Source organism: Tiliqua scincoides, chromosome 1, assembly GCF_035046505.1.
Source record: "Tiliqua scincoides isolate rTilSci1 chromosome 1, rTilSci1.hap2, whole genome shotgun sequence".
NCBI classification, from domain to species: Eukaryota; Metazoa; Chordata; class Lepidosauria; order Squamata; family Scincidae; genus Tiliqua; species Tiliqua scincoides.
In genome coordinates, this window is record NC_089821.1 from 254,035,055 (window position 1) to 254,056,529 (window position 21,475).

At 44.1% G+C, this 21,475-nt stretch overlaps 1 protein-coding gene across 1 annotated transcript in view; it reads left to right on the top strand.

Moving 5' to 3' along the window:
* Positions 1–21,475, top strand: part of USH2A (usherin) — a 567,365-nt gene that overhangs the window by 531,733 nt on the left and 14,157 nt on the right. The window contains exons 64-67 of the mRNA XM_066623430.1: positions 14,014–14,223; positions 15,504–15,742; positions 16,661–16,878; positions 21,204–21,380. Of these exons, the coding sequence (XP_066479527.1) occupies positions 14,014–14,223; positions 15,504–15,742; positions 16,661–16,878; positions 21,204–21,380 (844 nt within the window). The remainder of the gene's footprint in view (positions 1–14,013; positions 14,224–15,503; positions 15,743–16,660; positions 16,879–21,203; positions 21,381–21,475) is intronic.

A 21,475-nucleotide genomic window follows, 5' to 3' on the forward strand; every position in this document is an offset into this window, starting at 1 on the left:
CCGTTTTTCATCCCTGATTATGGTTTTCAGGTTACTTGATTTCCTACTCTTTCTAATGATGTAATTTTCCTTAAACTTCAATGAACTTAATGGCAGTGAGGTAACTGCTAGGATCCTTTCCAAAACAGATCATTTTATTCTAAAGTCTATAATCTTTTTTTTTTTTTTTGCCCCACAATCAATGTACCTGAGCAGATGCTTTTTCTTACCATTGAACTTCTTTTGACCAAAATTGTTTTATCTTTTCGGAAAACTGCCTGATACATTACAGTTGAGGTAAGCATTTGGCTTTGAAAGTAGGTGCTCAATTGTTTTCGGGGGCAATGTTGTCTTCTTGAACTGAGTTGGCTTTTGACCACATGAAGCAGGCTTTCATCTGGGGCCCAATCCTATCCAACTTTCCAGCACCGATGCAACCACAATGCAGCCCCAAGATAAGGGAACAAATGTTCCCTTCTGTGACTGCCTCCCCACCACAGGATGCAACACACACCCCATTGGCACGGCTGCACTGGCAATGGAAAATCGGTTAGGATTGCACAAGGTATGTTGGGCCCTTACCATCTTTCTTTTGACAATTGGGAAGAATTTGCAGGTGCCTTTTAAATAAGTTGCTGTTGTGGTAGCTGAGAAGCAAGATTTCTTTGCTGCCATCACTGTCACAGAATGATGCTCTAAAACTAATCAGATTAGTCACAAGCCTTGCTCCACCTGGGCTTAATGAATTCTTTATCCTGGTCCCCTCTACCTCAGTCTGACAATGCTTTGAACCAATTATGCTTCTTCTTAGCCAGCAGCCATCTATTTTGTTGATGTGGGATGTGTGAGCCTGTGTCTGAGTGTGTTCCTCTCCCATTGATGTCACTCGGGGCATCCCTCAGGGATCTATTCTTAGTCCCACCATTGTTGACAATTTATATGTTGCCTGTGAGCCACGTTATTCTTAAATTTAGGGATTGGCTTTCGCTATTATGCTGATGAAACCCAGATTTATATTTCACTTAAGCACTATATTGATTCTGCTACCTCTCTCTTGGAGGCTTGTTTGCTAGCCATAAAATTTTAAATGCAACTAAATTTCCTCTGGCTGAATGAAGCTAAAATTAAGGCACTACAGCAGTTGGGCCCTTTGCAGCACTTTAAAAAATGCTGTCAGTCATCAAGGTCCAGCTTGATAGGTTTGACATTAACAGTGCAACAGAGGTCAGAAATTTGGGAGTTGTTAGTTTCTTTGCCCACATTTCTTGCTGAAGCTTTAGCAAACATACAGATATCTGGGACAGTCCTCAAATTATGGAAACCTCATTTTCTGGACAAGCAATTATTCCCAAACCCTGTGCCATGAGAGAATTCTTAGTGTATTGTAAGAAATACCTGAATTAAAAGCTTTTTTGAGACTATGAGTATCCAGGAGGCTCCTTCCAAAACTTGGGACGTGTTGGGGATTAACACCTTGAGATTAATATTGCCATTGTGCCTTGCTTGTCAGCCTCCCCTGAGGTATCTGGTAGACCACTGTGGTTAGATAAAATTCTGACTTAGGTGGTCTGACCCAACATGTGAGATCAGCAGTTCCTTTGACCACAGGTATATTTTTCTCAACGTTGTCCATACTAACAGCAGCAGATCTCTAGGGTTTCAGACAAGCGCCTTCCCCAAACCTAACTGGAGATGCATGTGGAACCTGGAAATTTCTGCATGTGCTCTACTACTGAATTATGATCTCATCCTGAGGTGGATCTGCCTCTTTGAAAGGCAAACCCAGGACTCAGGATGATACAGGCCATGTGAGACCAGTGGGGAAGCAGTTTCAGATTTGTAACAAAAGCATGAATGGCCATGTCTGGTTGAACTGTGGTTGATGACCCCCTGTATGGTCTTTTCAGTGGCCTGAGCAGTCCTAGATACAGATGAGAAAGAAAGTAAAAACAGTCTTCATACAAGTTTAGCTTCTTGTTGTTGTAAGCTTTTAGGCACAATGGGAAGAAAAATGTAGTGTACAGTTAATCAATGTGATTAATAGAAATAATTGATTGTCTCCTAAGCGTGTCTTCCGTTTGTACAAAAGGGAGAGGCAATTTTTTCCCAATCTCTCCATCCTTTGCAGTTCCTTAAGCCCCCTGAATATCTCATCTTGAGGTTTGGGGGACAATCGGAAACAGATATTTGAAGGGGGCAGAAAGGGGCGATAGATAAAAATTACCTTCGCCCTTCTTTAGGATATAAGATAGTATCCTAAAGAAGGGTGAAAGGTATCTTTATCTTGTATTCTTAAGGATACAAGATAGAAGATCTTTAGATACAAGCTAGTATAAGTATATTCTGTTGTTTTGCAGGCATAACCCAAAACAGATCTCAGGCTATTCCAGTAATCTTTTATTGATAATAGAACTAAAAGAGGCATTTTTATCTCACTTTTCAAATCTCATTGTACAGCAAGCAAGCTATTTAGGAATCTGTGGCCCAAATCCTAACCAACTTTCCAGTATTGACATAGCTGTGCCAATGGGGCATCCTGCAGTTGAGAAGCAGTCACGGAGGCCTCCTCAAGGTAAGGGAGTGTTTGTTCCCTTACCTCAGAGCTGCATTACCCTTACCTCGGTGCTGGAAAGTTGGTTAGGATTGTGCCCTATGTTTCTTAATTAAACCAAAGTAGCAGATTTATTGGCCCCTCCACATTAGTTATGAGCCTGTTGACGCTTCACTCTGGCAAGACATCCGTAGGTAGATTTTGATTCTGACATACGCAAACACCATGACAAGCCTAGCTTTTAAAAAGACATTAGTGTGAGTGCCATGGGAAAATACACCCCAGGGCTGTGGATGAATTGATAGGATTTCCTTGATTGTATCTTTTTATTTATTAGGCATAATTTATGAGCCCTGAAAAGCAAACTAAAATGAGTGATGACTAACTACAGCCGAAGTAATAAATCAGCAACACTGAAAGAAGTAGTGATTTTGATCGAATCTATTGAATTAGCTGTTGCCCTTAGCCATTACAGGTATTGGAAAGACCTTTTAATATCTGCTTATCTCTCTCCTGGGAATGTTTTAACTATCTCATTATGTACCCATAGGAAACAAATTATTAAATTGTCTGTCTTTTGGAGTTAAGCATGTTTGCATCTCATCTTCATTACTGATGCAGTGGAATATTAAAAGAAACCAAGGGGTGGCTGAAACTTTGATAACCTTTTTTCATGTCAAAATTCTGAAATATTTTGTTTTATCTCTCCACCATGAAAGGAACCAGGTCTAGGAGATGTAGTGTTAAAACACCTTTGTATTGTATTAGTTCCAACTAAGGCATGGCAGATCAGTAGCTGTAGGGTCCAACTGGAAACATTTTTTGCAGGGTCCAAGGTTCATACCCAATGTCTATAGCAGGGGTGCTCAAACTTTCAACTTTAGGGATGTTGGAGTGTATAGAAGCGAGAATTTCAGCAGGTGCTGAAATTGTCATCCCAAAGATGACAAGCTGCACCTGCTGAAATTCCCTCTTCTATACACTTGTTAAAGGTCCAGCATCCCTAAAGTTGAAAATTTGAGCACCCCTGGTCTATAGAATCTTAGAGATATTTAAATAAAATGTATTGTAGATTTTATATTCCTATGGCAGAAATCAAAATTGTGCGCTTTAAAAATGCTTGTGAATTAATGGACCAAATGGATCTTAACACATTTTAATATAAAATTGCATACAATTTTAATATAAAATTGCATAAAATTGCATACAAGACTAGGGGCACAATCCTAAGCAGGTCTACTCAGAAGTAAGTCCTATTGTGTTCAATGGGACTTACTCCCAGGAAAGTGAGGTTAGGATTGCAGCCTAGAGTTGATTACCCTAGCCTGGAGGGCCTGTAGGCAAAGGACCCAATTGGTCCAATTGGCTCAAAGCGAACCCTGTGTCAAACTTTGTAGTGATAGATGAGATGTGTCATGGTTTCCTAGCCCTGATCCAGCGAGTTTCTCTCTCATGACAGAGTTGGATCCCATGTGATCAGACATCTATTTTAATCCACCTCGATACACAGAACTTTTTGGAGCAGTGGGCAAAATTTGGACTGGAGTTCTACAGTGTATGCTATAGCTTCTGCCCAGGCAAGCCTTGTAAATGTCCACAATTTGACACCTCCTAACATGTGCATTTGATAAACTGGAGCTTGTTTACATGAGTGATGACTGAGGTTGCCAGACCACACCACAGAGAACGTTCACATCATCGGACTGATGAAATGGAGATGAAGTAGCTGTGGTTTCTCCCACCTCTTCTGTGTTGTCATCATCCCAGGAGGAGCCTCAGTTCAGTGATATAGCACATGCTTTGCGTGCAGAAGGTACCAGGTTCAATTTCCTGCAGAGTTTACTTTAAGTAGTGAAGCAATCCCCAATGACATGGGGAGCCATAGGGCTCTGCAGCAAGGATAGCACTTTAAGGACAGCAATCTGCAGCAATATGAGAAGCAGCAGGACTATTTATATAGTTGGTGGTGTGCCTGAGGGTGCAATCCTAACCTGTGCTGGTACAGCCAGGCTGAGTATGCAGTGCAGGTTAGGTGCAGGTTGGAGGTCACCTCAGGCTAAAGAGATATTTTTCCCCTTACCCCATGTTAAGCCCCAGCCACCCCTATGGGGTTACTCAGATCTGCACCAGCTACTTAACTGGCACAAATCTGAGCAGCCCTTGTAAGGCTGCCTGGGCTGGGACCAGGAGTTAGGATCTGGCATGTGCCGCCACCACCGATTCTGCTACCTCCCGGACCCAATCTGTCTTCTGTTCTGCCCTTCCTATGCCCAAAAAATCCCTCACCACCCTGCTGCCACCCTCTTCCAAACCCTGTACCACCTGGTACAAACCTATCTTGTTTAGCCTGCACTGGGACAGGATATGGCAGGCACATAAGAAACATAAGAACAGCCCCACTGGATCAGGACATAGGCCCATCTAGTCTAGCTTCCTGTATCTCACAGCGGCCCACCAAATGCCCCAGGGAGCACACCAGATAACAAGAGACCTCATTCTGGTGCCTTCCCTTCCATCTGGCATTCTGACATAGCCCATTTCTAAAATCAGGAGGTTGTACATGCACATCATGGCTTGTAACCTGTAATGGATTTTTCCTCCAGAAACTTGTCCAATCCCCTTTTAAAGGCGTCCAGGCCAGAAGCCATCACCACATCCTGTGGCAAGGAGTTTCACAGACCAACCACATGCTGAGTAAAGAAATATTTTCTTTTGCCTGTGCTAACCTTCCCAACGCTCAATTTTAGTGGATGTCCCCTGGTTCTGGTGTTATGTGAGAGTGTAAAGAGCATCTCTCTATCCACTTTATCCTTCCCATGCCTAATTTTGTATGTCTCAATCATGTCCCCACTCAGGCGTCTCTTTTGTAGGCAGAAGAGGCCCAAACACCATAGCCTTTCCTCATAAGGAAGGTGCCCCAGCCCAGCAATCATCTTAGTCGCTCTCTTTTGCACCTTTTCCATTTCCACTATGTCCTTTTTGAGATGTGATGACCAGAACTGGACACAGTACTCCAGGTGTGGCTTTACCATCAATTTGTACAACGGCATTATAATATTAGCCGTTTTGTTCTCAATACCTCTACTAACAATCCCAAGCATAGAATTTGCCTTCTTTACTGCTGCCGCACATTGAGTTGACACTTTCATCGACCTATCCACCACCACCCCAAGATCTCTCTCCTGATCTGTCACAGACAGCTCAGAACCCATCAGCCTATATCTAAAGTTTTAATTTTTTGCCCCAATGTGCATGACTTTACACTTACTGACATTGAAGCGCATCTGCCATTTTGCTACCCATTCTGCCAGTCTGGAGAGATCTTTCTGGAGCTCCTCACAATCACTTCTGGTCTTCACCACTAGGAAAAGTTTGGTGTCGTCTGCAAACTTTGCCACCTCACTGCTCAACCCTGTCTCCAGGTCATTTATGAAGAGGTTGAAAAGCACCGGTCCCAGGACAGATCCTTGGGGCACACCGCTTTTCACCTCTCCCCATTGTGAAAATTGCCCATTGACACCCACTCTCTGCTTCCTGGCCTCCAACCAGTTCTCAATCCACGAGAGGACCTGTCCTCTAATTCCCTGATTGTGGAGTTTTTTCAGTAGCCTTTGGTGAGGGACCGTGTCGAACGCCTTCTGAAAGTCCAGATAGATAATGTCCACGGGTTCTCCCACATCCACATGCCTGTTGACCTTTTCAAAGTATTCTATAAGGTTTGTGAGGCAAGACTTACCCTTACAGAAGCCATGCTGATTCTCCCTCAGCAAGGCCTGTTCATCTATGTGTTTTGAGATTCTCTCTTTGATGAGGCATTCCACCATCTTACCCAGTATGGATGTTAGGCTGACCGGCCTATAGTTTCCCAGGTCCCCCCTCTTTCTCTTTTTAAAGATAGGTGTGACATTTGCTATCCTCCAATCTTCTGGCACCGTGGCCATTTTGAGGGACAAGTTGCATACCTTAGTCAAGAGATCTGCAACCTCATTCTTCAATTCCTTAATAACTCTTGGGTGGATGCCATCAGAGCCCGGTGACTTATTGATCTTTAATTTATCAATGAGGTCTGAAACATCTTCTCTTTTAACCTCTGTCTGACTTAACTCCTCGGTTAGGAGGGGCCGTTTGGGCAGCGGTATCTGCGCGAGGTCTTCTGCCGTGAAGACAGATGCAAAGAACTCATTTAATTTCTCTGCCATCTCTAAGTCTCCATTTATCTCCCCTTTCCCTCCCTCACCATCTAGTTATCACACTGGGAGAGTCCAATTATAAGCGTGTATCACTTAACGACAGGGATACTTTCTCCAATTAGGTCATAAAGTGAACATTCAGCACAATCTAGTGCGTTTGGCTGCAATTCTTATGCACACTTTCCTGAGAGTAAGTCCCATTGAAGACCATGAGACATACTTCTGGGTAGACAAGCATAGGATCGTGCTCTTGTGTAAACAGACACTCACTGCCAGACACTCACTGGCTGCACAGGCTACTGAAGATAGATTGCCTCTTCTTGGCATTAAGAGCTTTTTTTCTGTGTAAACAGACACTCTACTGCAGGCTATAATAGACCTGATTGCCTCATTAAGAGCCTCTTTGTTGTGCTTTGACCACCCTTCTGCCTTCTGCCGTGAAGGTCTTCTTCACGTGGTCGTCTGCCGTGGTCTTCTGCCGTGAAGGTCTTCTGCCGTGAAGACAGATGCAAAGAACTCATTTAATTTCTCTGCCATCTCTAAGAACTCATTAATTTCTCTGCCAAGATGCAAAGAACTCATTAATTTCTCTGCCATCTCTAAGTTTGCAAAGATGCAAAGATGCAAAGATGCCATCTCTATAAGTTTGCAAAGATGCAAAGAACTCATTAATTTCTCTGCCATCTCTAAGTCTCCTTTTATCTCCCCTTTCCCTCCCTCACCATCCAGAGGGCCAACTGCTTTTCTGGCGGGTTTCCTGCTTCTAATGTATTTGAAGAAGCTTTTATTATTCCCCTTAATGTTGCTGGCCATGCGTTCCTCATAGTCTCTCTTGGCCTTCCGTATCACCTTCTTACGTTTCTTTTGCCATCATTTATGTTCCTTTTTATTCTCCTCATTAGGGCAAGACTTCCATTTAAGGAAGGAAGCTTCCTTGCCCTTTACAGCCTCTGTAACTTGGCTCGTTAGCCATGTGGTCACCCTCCTGGACTTAGTGGAGCCCTTCTTCCTTTGCAGTATACACTTCTGCTGGGCCTCTATTACTGTTGATTTAAGCAACCTCCATGCTCTCTGTAGAGACTGGGCTCTTTTTACCTTCCCTTTCAACCTCCTTCTAACCAGCCTCCTCATTTGAGGGGAGTTCGCTTGTCAGAAGTCAAGGCACAGACCAGCACACATCATAGTGCCAGCATTGCCTGCTTCCGAGTTGCCGCAAATGTGCTTTATGGCATGTTTGCAACACTTAGGAGTTGGCGCAGGGAGTCTGTGCCAATTCAAAGACAGGTTTGGAGAGGCAACCTACTTGAGAGGCAACCAACAGCAATATTCATGACCTGGTGTGTTCTGTCTTTTGCTAAAAGGGGTGGATTACTTTCTATATCTTACTCTCTTACATTAAGGGAGGCAAATCTCCAGAACTACATGCAGTGAGATCCTATTTTCTCCACCCCCTCCCTTTTAACATTCTTTTTAATGAGTTTTCAGAGATATCATGTAGAAGGATATAGCACACAACACAAATTAATAAGGAAGAATCAGGGCATTCTAAGTGAAAAACATGGAAGATGTCTGGAAGACAAATTTAGCAGGAAAAAGGAGTGGGATTAGTTCAAAGAGTCTTTCCAGAAAAGTTTTTTGAGTACCTTGGAAGATTTGGAAGCTGTAGGATGTTCACTGATAAAGTCATTGATTTATCAGTGTCATGTGTCAGCTAGTCAACATCTAACTTTCCCATAGAGCAAATAGGTAGGTTGTGTAGGATATTTAGGAATGCATGTATTTAATTAAAAACTTATAGCCAGGTTTATCCCATATTCGGTGTGGTTAGAAATTTAAAAAAGATGCAATAATAAAATTACACATGTAGTGCAATTCTATCTTTCACTGGAACAGCCTGGCCAGGAGGCCTGTATCCAGTGCAAGATAGGGGCCCAAAGTAGCTCAGCCGGAGGCAAGGGGAAACTCTTCCCCTTAACCCTGGGTAAACCACTACAGCCCCAATGGGTCTCCTTGGTCTTGCACCACCTACTGAGGTGGCATAAGTTTGAGGAAAGCGGAGCGGCTTAAAACCGCTCCATGCTGCTTGGAAATGGGGGTTGGGAACTGGCATAACTGCCAAGTCCCAGCCCCACCTCCTGCTCCCCGCCTGTCCATGGGACCGCCCTCCCCCCTTGCCCTGCCTCAGAACACCTCCCTCCCACCTCCACCCACCCCAGAGCCCTGCATCAGAGTTTGGCCGACGCAAGGATCCCTCCCTGAGTCGGCGCGGAGGCTGAATTCAGCTTCCGTGGGCCGGCACACATCCATCCACTGGTCCAGCCGACTCACAAGTAGGCACAAACATGCTTTATGGCACGTTTGCGATCCTCCAGGGCCAGCGCAAGGGACTTGTGCTGGCCCAACCCCAGGTCAGGATTGCACCCTTAGAGTATCATTCTTAGACTGTAAAACCAAAATAAAATGTCACATGAGGCTCCAAAATGTAAAAGGTTATGATAGTTAAAAGTTAAAGGGAAGGCATTCCCTTTATCTCCTTGGGGATTTCAAAGTCATACACCACGCAGGCACTAGAGAACTTACATGCATTTAAACTGAAATGTTTAAATTTAGGCATTTTCTTCAGTTCTATTCCAGCTATTTAAAAACCATATTTAAAACCTATTTAAAACCGTGGCTCCTTCAGTTCTATTCCAGCTATTTTCAACCCATATGCCGTGGCTCATTGGTGTGCAGCGAAAGGTGCACAGGTGTGCTGTGGAAGTTTGGAGCACAGCAGTTGAAAATCACTGAAAAACTGTTCCGGGTTCTATGACTTTTTCTCTAAAACAACTTTCTGTAGTAATGAATTGTTTGTCCATCTTCATCCCCCAGTTCTGAGGCGCTGGTGGAAGAAGAGGGACAATTTGTTACTATAGTTACCCTAGAAATAGAACCTCGAAGAGTCAGTCTCCCAGAAGCTGAAAGTGACATCACTCACAAGAGGCAAATACCATTCAGCCTCCATGGGTCGGTACACGTCCTTGCGCCGGCCCAGCCAATTCTAGAGGAGGTCAGTGTGCCACGAGAAGAAAAATGTTGAATATTGCTGTTATATAGCCGCCCTGGATCCCTTTGGGGAGAAGGGTGGGATATAAATAAAGTTTATTATTATTTATTATTATATTCTGTTGACAAAGCCTTTTCCTGCATTTCTGAAGGAAGGCAATGGGTGGTTTAGCAATAACGAGAGTATAGAAGAGAGTACCAAAACAGTTTCTGTTTGGGGACGATTCCTTGGCCAGAGCTTATCGCTGAGGTCACGTGGCATGCCACCTTCCCTGCCCTTGTAAATCAGGTGTCTCCTGACCATTCCAAGTTGTTGTTGGGAACAAGACCCAGTGTTCTTTGGGAACAGGGCCCTATGAAGGGACATTTGTCAGCCACCAGAGAATTCACTACACCTAGAATTCTTTAGTTCTCTAAGCAGATGAATTCCACGGAGCTTTTCCTTCCTTCAAAGTGCTCTCTGGGCAAGTGGCCAAGAAATTGAAGATGAAGATATCTGAATTACTGCTTGTATAGATGAATCTGGAGCCCTCTTATGGCTTTCTTAAGTCTATGCACCTTCTAATGATTATAGAGATTTTGGCAGGGCTGTGGGTTTGGGGTCTGCGCAGCATGATGTCAGATTACATTATAAGGGAGGCCGTGTGTAGTCGGCAAATTCAAGGTGCAAGTACTTTCTGTTCCCATTTTCTCTGCCATAGACCAGAAGTCATAGACCTGAGTCTATTACCTGAAAGATATTTTAAGCTTCTCAAATGGGAATTATGTTATTCTTCGTGAGTACAGAACTGAAACTTCCAGAGATGACTGGAATTAACTCATCTGGTAGCCTAACAGCAGTACCTGTCTCAAAATAAATGGAGTCACGTAGCTCCCTGCTTAGCTCATATTCCTCTTTGCTCGGACTACATCTGACTCATATGATTTTCTTTGCATGCATCTTTCAATCCGTGTAATTGCATCTACCCTTGATGTCGCCTGTGCATCTGCAGTTGCCTTTACCTTGAGAAGGGGCAAATGCTTCCGTCATAATATGTGGCTGAGCAGGACTCTCTTTGCACTCTTCCTTGAGAATTTTATTTATGCTTTTATTCATTCTGTCCAGCACAGATGATTGCACACCAATGAGCTTTTTTCCACCTGCGCTTTATGGTATTGTAGTTGTGCCTTGTGTGGTTGTGCTAACTTGTCACTTAGGGCCCAGTCCTAAACTGGCCTAGCACCAGCACTGGGTGTCGCAATTGTGCCATAAGGCATGTCTTCCGTACCTGGGGAGGAGGGGCTGTCAGTGCTAGGCCAGTGCCAGTTGCCTGGGCTTCAGCACTACGTGGACAGCTGGCTCCTCCAGCACTGGCTGGCGGTATTTTTGGGGTGGGGGAGGTGGGAAGTGGGCAGAACCGGGTGGAGAGATGGGAGGATCGGGTCTGGGAGGGGTGGAGTCAATGGCAGGCTCTGCCAGTGTATCTTAACCTCCTTCCTGACCCAGGCAGCCCAACGTGGGCCTCCAAAGCGTGTGCAGATCTGAGGAGCCCCATTGGTGCTGCGGCAGCATTACCTGCTATAAGGGAGTAAATGTAAGGGAGCAAATGCTCCCTTACCCTGAGGAGACTCCTGGCGTTAGCCCAGTGCCCACAGAATGCTGTTGTTGCTATTTTGGTGCCACTGGAGCTACGGGCACCACCAGGATAGGATTGGGCTGCCCCTAAATAACTGAATAATACAATAATATTGAATTTTTTTTCTTTTCTATTTTTTATTGCAAGGTGCTTTGTGTCACTATATGGTGAGAAAAATCAGGATAAGTTTCTTTTTTTTAATACTTATTTCAAGTCTGCTCCCCATATCATTAGAGATTCCTTTCCTTGAAGTGGTTGTGGCAGTTTTCCAGTGAAAGGGACTACAGACTTTTTCAGAACTGACAGTGCCTGCCCAAAGCGAAGCACCATCCTTGAAATGAGCTACTTTTGTTAGGTTGTTGAATTTTTTTTTTCCCTGTGAAGATTTCATTGATATTGGATTTCTTTGTCATTTCTTGCCATTGAGTGATCTTATCTCATAAGATAAGCTAGGATATTTTGCAGAAATCAGTGAGGTGAAATGGCACAGCTAGGACTTCCCTAACTGCTGGTCCTTGTACTGTATCATCTTACTGTATCCATGTAGTTATGATTCTCCATTTGCAAAAGAACCAAAATTCTAGACCACAGAACCCCTAGTGGATATTTTCATGCCTCTCGTTTCTGAAGTGTTCAGGTTTTGCTTCCTGTAATTCAGAGATGTGGCAACTATTCTTGTTTTCTATTTTGAACGCAAAGCCCCCTCTCCCCCCAAAAGGCATAGGAGATCACATAAGAGCATGTTTTACTGCAGTTAGAACTGCTCGACATGAAAGCTTACTAAGGAATACTTAATACTAAAAATCACACAGACAGTCCCCTTGTATTGCCATTTAGATCTATCATTCTGATTGATCACTGTGTGTTTCGCTGTTATTGAGCCTAATTTAACCCTATACACTCGCACATCCATCTACTCCATCTATTGTACCTGACATGCTACAAATTACTTACTCATGCAAATGATGACCTAAGTCAACCTTTTATGCTATTCGTGTTTAATTATACAAATGGTATTTGATAAATAAGATTATACATCCTTCCATATGCTTATTCACTCCTTGATGAAAGTGAAATTTAATTTTCATGCAGATTGGTTGGGAGTCCATGTTTTAATAAGTGCTGAGTTTTGTATAGAGTACAGATTACCCTGGTTTGGGGAAGCTGACAAAAACAAAATCTGCAGGCACTGTTCATAGCGATGAGCAGTTTCTCGTCAGGCCCAGTTCTAGCAACTGAATCTCAGAATCCTGGAACAGAAACAATTCCACCCCACCCCCCGTATGTCTTGAATGAATATAACAAAGTGAGTCTTGTGGCAGGAGTAGTATGAATAATAGAAGAGTTGCTGACTTGAGTGTTCTTTTTAAAATGCTATTGTTATATTAAGCAATAAGTTAATGTTGCGATGTGATCAATTGCATTAATACCATTAACAAACTGTTGCCCTTTGAAAATACAATAGCCTTCCGTAACTAAGCCCTTGTCTCCGTGACAGAGTATGAGTAAGCAGGACATCAGTAATTTGCTGGTTCTATTGACTTAGTACCATATCCCACTCTGTCTACACAGCACTGTAATGCTTCGAGCCAATAGTGATGGTTGGCTTGGATCCCAGAGCCACATTTCACGAAGAGGTCAGCCCTGGGCCTGGGGTAATCCTCCTACTTGCAGTGGTGTTTCTTGCTAATGAAATGATCCAGGAGTGGGGATGGAGAAGGGGAGAGTTGTGGCATGCACCTAAAGCCCTATAGGTTTAAGAAAGGGTGCCATGACTCTGCTTTTAGAACCTTTTCTCACAGCTCATTCCAACCTGCAACTGAAAGTTACCAGTGAGGTGGCTGGACTGGTCATGATAACTGCAGTAACATTTGTACTTCGGTGTTCTAAATTTCAGAAGACAGGTCATATCAGAAATTTTAATTGAAAGGAACATGAACAGATCCTTTTGGGGGGGGGGGAAACAACAGAAATACAACCCAGATTACATTCCTGCACAGACATCCATGTGTGGACATGCACCTTCTTAGTCTGCAGAAATCTGCTTGTCCATCTTAATAGTGAAAAATAACGTTCTAGACCTCAGTAAAATAAAGCTTACAAAGATTGTCCAACAGCCCAATCTTACTCATGTGTCTGCTTCAGCAGCACAGAAAGGAAGCTACAATGGGGTCTTAATTGGAGACAGGGTGGATTGATCCATCTTGTGATGCTACCTGTCAGAACTTCTGACTCCAGTGTTTCAGTCTTTTTGATGTCCAGAAGGCCGAAGGAAGGCATGTGAGTTGTCCTGTCACTGCCAGGCCTCGTCACTGTCCTTTCCAGTGCTTTGTAACAACTTCTGTGAACCTTTACTATGCCATGCCCGAGGTGACTACTCAGTGCCAAATTTTTGACCCTTGCTGTTGCATTAGCCTTGTTAAGCTCTGAGGTAGCATCACTGTGACACAAGTAAGAATATTGCATTGTTGTGGCAAAATTAAGAGGGCCACATTTTGTGTATCCCCCCCCCCCCCAAAAAAAAAAATGTTCTAGCACCAGTGAAATTAAAATGATCTGTCCTGCAAACTGTTTTAGGACTGCTCAGAATCTTATAGGCTGAACGTTTTGTTTTTGTATTTCTGTTTTGAAGGTTTGCTCAGTGAACTCAGCAGGCCGTGCTGTTAGTAGCTGGACCCAGTGCAGGACAGGCCAAGCGCCTCCTCAAGGCTTGGATGCACCTCTGTTTGATAAAGTAGCTTCTACTTTAGCTGTGGTGAAAATCAGTCCACCCCTGAAGCCAAATGGAATAGTCAGTCTCTACAGGCTCTACTCCAACAACACCAAAGGGAAGGATGTCGTGGTGAGTATTCACAGAAGAATTTCACTGAGCAGATGAAGTATTCTAGTTTTATTTTTAAAAACTGTCACTATTAAAGAAAATCCTTATTTTTTTCATTCTTTTACAATTAGTCTATAAACATAATTCTTTTGCAATTGCTGTAAACATTTTGCACATTGCACAGTTAGTAATACAACAGATGCATTCTTTTCAGCATTCTTTAATTCCCCTGACACACAATGAGCTGATCACTGCTGGCCCAATCATAAGGCCAGCTGAAGCGGATTGCATCAACAGCAGATTGCGAGGGGTCTGATGGTTGGCAGATTTGGGGTGTGCTTCTACGAGTCTACCACCACCTCCCTCCAGCCTGCCACTGCCCTGAGCCACAATGATCTACTTCCAGCTCACTTAAGTGAGAATTGAATAATCCGCCTCCTTACCTTGCACCTGGTGCAGTTTCCTCACAGCAAGTAGTACAGGGCTTGCAGTTTTCTTCACAGGGACAGTGTGAACTAAAGAAATCCTACCTAGTGCTTTAACCCATATAGCAATTGACCTCCTGCCTTTCGTACCTTGCTTATCCGTGTACACTACCCAGAGAAGGCTTCAGTATGATTGTATGGGGGTGGATGGAGAGAGAGAGAGAAGCAAGGAGGTCTGCCAAAATGCTCCTTGTCTCAGCATGAAGGTTGGCAGACAGATTCCTGGCTGGATGAATAGGTGGAAATGTGACCCTTATCCTGCAATTCAGGTGGTAGTGAACATCTACTCCATATGTACAGTCCAGACAGGACTCTACCTGTGGTTCTGATGCGATCTCAGGGTGGTCTCAGGGTGAGGAGAAACACTAGATTTCCCAGAGGGGAACATGGTCCTTCTGAGTGCTACCCTGGAAGCAACAGACCTGATCATTGCACCTTCTGAAAGAACTTAGGTCTCTCTTGACCATGATGTGTTTGAATCTGTGAGTGCAGATGCTATGCCTAACGCAAGCTAATACTAATTTTTTTTGCAAGGTTCTTCCCAAGAATGAAAGCAGCCTGTGAGAGCTGCCTCTGTTTCTGAATTGGCGTTCTGAATTGAAGATGGTAAATCATACTCGTTACCTTTGTTCATCCAACCGAGGATGCTACTGCCCACAGACTACTTGCAGAGCAGTCCTATGCATGTTTACTCTGAAGTCAGCCCCACTGGGTTCAATGGGACTTACTCCCTGGTAAATGCATATTGGCTGGCAGCTTTAATCCAGTGTTCTGCTTCCACAGTTCATGTGAACAGTTCTCTCCTCTGACCTATAGTTATCTGAAGGAACTGCTACCCAGCAAACAATCCACGGACTCAAGCCTTTTACCACCTATTCTGTTGGGGTCGAGGCATGCACCTGTTTCAACTGCTGCAGCAAAGGACCAGTGGCCCAGCTCACCACTCGGCCAGCTCCACCCTCTGAACAGCCTCCTCCCTCCGTGCGCAGCATGACTTCCCGGAATGCTTCTTTTCAGTGGGATGCACCTCGGGAACCCAATGGCATTGTGAGAAGGTAACACAATAGAAATGGAAAGATAGCAGAGGGTGTTGACACTAAAATCTGTGTTGGCTGGAACGTGCAGTTTATTTTAAAATGGCTCCTTTTTCAATTTCCCACCTTAATAGTCACATATGATAGCCGTAAACCCAAGAAGCTCAAAGGTGCTTGTATGAAAATGCTCATGGGTTTTCAAAGACTATCCCCAAGCAATACAATGCCCATTGACATAAAAGAATTGCACAGAATTAAGTCTCCTTGTTGAAGGTTATGTTCCCAGCCCAACAGTGCATGCACATAGCCTAGTAAAATAAATGAGACAGTTGTTGGGTAAGGCAGGGGACTGAATCCACTTCATCACTCAAACAACTGATGGGCAAAAATAGCAGCTTTTTACTGGGTTACTTGAATGAGGTCACATGATTCAAGATGGTGGTGCCTGGCAAAGCTGGGAAGAAGAGGCTACTGTGAAGGCAGGGTGCTGTGATTGTAGTAAGTTTGGAAACCTCTGCTCTAGTACTTAATTTCAATGTAGACAGAAAATGTAGTTACAAATCATCATTTATGGTCACAGACTAGAGCAGGGGTCAGAAGCCTTTTTGGGCAAAGGGCCAAAAATCCTGGAAGTGGCTGTGTGAAGTTCAGCTTGGGAGGCAAAGTCTCCTACCTGATTTGTTGTGTGCTGGACAGGGCATGGCATGGCATGGCATTGCAAAGGGGCTCTGCCTAGACCGGATGCCTTTGGGTGTCAGACCAGATCCAGTCTGTGGGATGGAAGTTGCTGGCCCCTGAACTAGATTATGGCCTGTGGCATATAAAACTTTGAAGTAACTAAATTGGGAACAGATCTTTCTGCTGAACCAGCAACTAGAAACTTAGTAGCAAAGGTGAACTGGTGCTTTCTAACAACAGCAATTCTGTCTTTTCCCTTAGGTATGAACTTCACATGTACACATCCTGCCCTCCTTATTTACAGCCAGTAGAAATGACTTGTAAAGCTGGCCCTGTTGAAGTAAAATATAGTGGCAATGTCCAGAATTCCAGTCTGAGTGATCTACAGCCTTACACGACGTACAACCTGAGAGTGGTGTCCTACAATTCAGCAGGCAGCACTCCTTCAGAATGGATTAGCTTTATGACCAAAAAAGAGGGTGAGTTTACAGGGACAAAAATAAGAAGTGGGTAGTCAATCAAATGATCCCATTTTAGTCATTGCATGTTCAGAAAGAACATTCCTCTAGGCACACTTAAAGGTTCCCATGCCCAGTCACTGGGCACATGCCAATCCCAAAAGGGCTAGCCATTCCAGAGAGGAAGAGAAGCTGAATCCATAAATAGCACATGTTTGGGGAACAACAGTGTTTTCAAGCAAAGGACAAAAACTGCTTGCAGAGGATGCCCCAGTAGTTTTTTAGGCTACTGAGCCTGCACAGGAACTTCTGGGAAGTTGTGTTCAAAAACACACACAAATATGGAGGAGAAATAAGGCATTTATCATAGCAAGCAATTCCATAGCTGCAAATGTTTTGGACATACAGCTGGGGCTTCAGAATCTGCAGAAGATCCATTCTCAGATCCCTTGCGGATACCGAAAATTGTGGATAATCAAATGTGCGATCTTCGGCCCCTTAAGCCCTGGACAGTATCCTTAGAGTTATGTACAAAATGTATGTATTATTTTCTATATTGGTCTGCTTCCCATCCACCACATGGCCCTGACAGCTGAAAGTCTGTGACTGCCCCTGGTCTAATGTTGTCAATCACCTCTCATTCTAAAAATGTGTCCAGTCTCTCCTAACTCCATTTTGGTTTTTAGCTGACATTCTTAGTAGCTAGGCAGGACTTTGCTCTGGAAGAGGGTGAGGTCAAGCTGGACTCAGAGGACTCCCCTTAATGGCCTTGCTAATCAAGGGCCATTAAAGGGAACAGAAGTCTGTTGTGCACTGGGGCATCCATGGGTCTGCTTTCCTCTAAGATTTTGCAAATTTGGGTGCTCTGTTTTTCTTGAATTTCACTGCAAGCAGAAGTCCTGCTGCCTAACAAATTAAGTGCCACCTGCCCAGTGACCAGGTCACATGGACTGTCTTTTCAGATTCCATTTCCAGGAAGCCTCTCCCACCAATGATCAAGGCATAGGTGCAACAAACCACAGCACACACCTTTTATATCTCAGTAACCTCTCTGATAGGGGTGCAGTCAAGTCTTTGTGTTCAGGAAATTCCAAGCTGTACACCCAGAAGAAACTCTAGAAGCTATTGTCCTCCCAGGAATGCTGTTTTTTTCTCTGTGCAAAGTCCCATAACAACCCCCTGCTGTGGAAGTAGAACTTTGTCCCTTCTCAGTCTCTGGGAGGTATCCACGTTGGGCATTTTGCAGTCTCTTTCTTCCATTTTGTGACACTTTGTTCCCCACTGAAAACTTCCATGTTCTCCACTTTGCTAAGGCTTGTCCTGCTCTGGAGAGCCTCTCACTTCAGTAGCCACCATCATTATTGGAGGACTACATTTATTTATGTGACTTGTTAATGCTATCAATCCCTCAGATCTCTTGTGTGCATACTGTGGTTCTTTGTTTTGCTTTTATCAATAGGTTATGAAACACCTAATAAAATAAGTCATCACTGGTTTATGGGCTTTCTTTTTTGCTTTAGCGCAGAGCCAAAATCATGACAAATGAACCTTCGCATGTCCTCCCCCATGTCCATAAACTTACTTTAATCTAGCATGGTGTTTAGGGACCAGTGTTTGATTATGTACTAATATATTGTGTTGTTGATTGATTATTTGGAGCAGTGAATTATATCATACTAGATTGCTGCTTTGTAAGGTTTTTTTTTTAAAAAAACTATCTTTGAAATAATGCTTTGAAAGGAAAAAATAAAAGAATAAAACTGAATGAATGCCAAAATGACATAATTGCTTTCTAAGTAGTATAGTTTGGGGGGGGGAATGACTCCATTGAGTCTTTTGGATTTAGTTCTCTTAAATATTGATTCAGTATGAAAAATAGCTTCCCTGTATATTTAATAATATTGAAGATAATTAACAGCACAGGAGATATTTAATTTACTTGTCAAGTTTCTCAGATTGCTCACAATTACAATAAAAGCCTGAACCTCTGAAGTTGCCTTACCTTGAATTTGATCATTGGTCCTTCTTATTGGCTGGCTTAAGACCTCCCGGTACCTGAGGAAACATGACCTGCGCCATCTCAATCCCCCCCAATGCCACCTCCATGCGCACACCCCCCATAGATCTGTGGGAGGGCAGGTGCATGTGCCTTTACTTAGCAGACTACAGCCTGTTTGGTCCATGCCACTTCTGTTTGAAATGGTAGCAGTGCAGCCTGGGTTCCCAGCCAGTACCACTTTTACTCATATCAGAGAGAAGTGATGGGGGCCAGACAGGCTGTAGATCTTGCTCCTGGTAAGTGAACTAAAGGGAAGGGAGCTGGGCTTCAAATCACTCTCCTTGCCTACTTGGTGCTTGTGAAGAACCAAGTAAGCAAGAGAGATAATCCACAGTGTAGCAGTCCTGGAAGGAGTGGAGTGCAAGAAAGCTCCATACTTCCTTACCAAGCTCCGCCCTCAAACAGAGTTTAAAGGGAACATGTTCCCTTTAAACATCGCGCAAGTATGGAGCATGGGGAGAGAGTCGTAAAATGCTTCTTTCTCATGCAGCATTTAAAGCTTACCTATATGAGGATTATAATACTGGTGTTCCTAATTGAGAGGGACAAACTGGGCCATTAGCAGTGTACCTAGGCTGGGGATAGCGAAGGGCAAACAGGCAGGAAATATGTAAAGGGGGCAGAATTCAGGTAAAGGGGGCAGAATTCAGGGAGAATTCTGAAGAGAATTGCCTGAAGAGCAAAGCATGGCAAAGAAAACCAAAGTCAGAAAGCAGGTTCCAGGCATAGCCAAGATGCTCAAACGTGAGCTGTTGATAAGGCTCACTCTCACATAACACCAGAACCAGGGCACATCCACTAAAATTGAGTGTTGGGAGAGTTAGAACAGACAAGAGAAAATAATTCTTTACTCAGCGTGTGGTTGGTCTGTGGAACTCCTTGCCATAGGATGTGGTGATGGCTTCTGGCCTGGACGCCTTTAAAAGGGGATTGGACAAGTTTCTGGAGGAAAAATCCATTACGGGTTACAAGCCATGATGTGTATGCGCAACCTCCTGATTTTAGAAATGGGCTATGTCAGAAGGCCAGATGCAAGGGAGGGCACCAGGATGAGGTCTCTTGTTATCTGGTGTGCTTCCTGGGGCATTTGGTGGGCTGCTGTGAGATACAGGAAGCTGGACTAGATGGGCCAATGGCCTGATCCAGTGGGGCTGTTCTTCTGTTCTTATGGCTACTAGCGGTTACTGCCAGCTTCCTGTTACAGGGGCTCTTGCGAAGTTAGGCCTCCAAAGCAAAGAAACCTGTGGCTTCAGGTGAGCCTTTTCTAAAGAGAGACTGGGGCCAAGTTGTTCTTAACTCTGCTGTCCTTGTTGTAAAAGATTACTGAGCTAATGGATAATGGAGCATATTGAGCACTCTAAAGCAGTGGTTCTCAAACTTTTTGACAGTTTTACTCCCAAAGTAAGTCTTTGCGGGGAAGGGGTGAGGGCAGCGACTGTGGGATTGTGTCGCTAAGGTGGAGGGTGAGGGGGGCGCTTTAACTTACTGTGTGTTACAACAAGCAGCAGGAGGTGCGGGGAACCCTGCACAGCCCTCCACAGGGCTTCCAGAGGCTTGGAATCTTCAGAAATAGCAAACGCAAACCACCTCCACACCTCCTGCTGCTTGCCTTAACACACAGTAAGTAAAAGCACCCCCCCTCACCCTCCCTTAGCAATGTGATCCTGGAGATCATGTCTCTGCCCCCCCCCTTTCTCCATCCCTTAAAAGGGACAGGGGAAGTGTTATACGAACTGGTGGGTTTGAGAACCATTGCACTAAAGCAGGGGTCTCAAAACCCCAGCCCGGGGGCCAGATAGCGAGACTCTATCCGGCCCTCGGCCAGCCTCTTGTCCCCTGAAAGCCTCTGGCCCACTTGACTGAACATGACCAGAGCTGTGCTCTGATTGCACCTGGAGGTTCTTCTGAGGGCTGGAGAAGCTGAGTGAACGAGCCCATTCATTCATTTATTCATTCATCTAAGTTCCATCTCTAATTTATTTATTTAAATTTTATATTTAAATTTTTTCCCGGCCCTTAGCATTGAGCCAGATATTAAATGCCGCCCTCTGGCCAAAAAGTTTGGAGACCCCTGCTCTAAAGCATAAGGTCTAAATGCTGGGTATTAGTGTCCCCCCTTCTCCCCCCAGTTGTAGCAGCCCACTTGCAGACAAATTGATTCTCCACAGAAAACTAGTCCGTGGCTGAATCAGGAAATGGTTCTAGTGCATATATTTAATCTTTGGAAGCTAAGGAGGCATTTTTTCCCATTTCTGAATGAACCCCCTTCTCTGTTTTCTTTTGCCAGTACCTCAGTACAAAGCTCCATTTACAGTTGTCAGCAATTTATCCACAATCTACCTTGACTGGAGTCACACCTTCCTTCTGAATGGGCCACTGAAGGAATATGTGCTAATGGAAGGCGGGCAGCGGATCTACAGTGGCTTTGACACCAGGCTGTATTTGCCGAGGACATCTGACAAAAGTCAGTTTGGGTTTGATAATTTTATTTTCGGTTACTGGAGCGTTTCTAGTGTTATGAGATGTTAAATTGTGCCAAGCAGACTTGCCATCTCCATT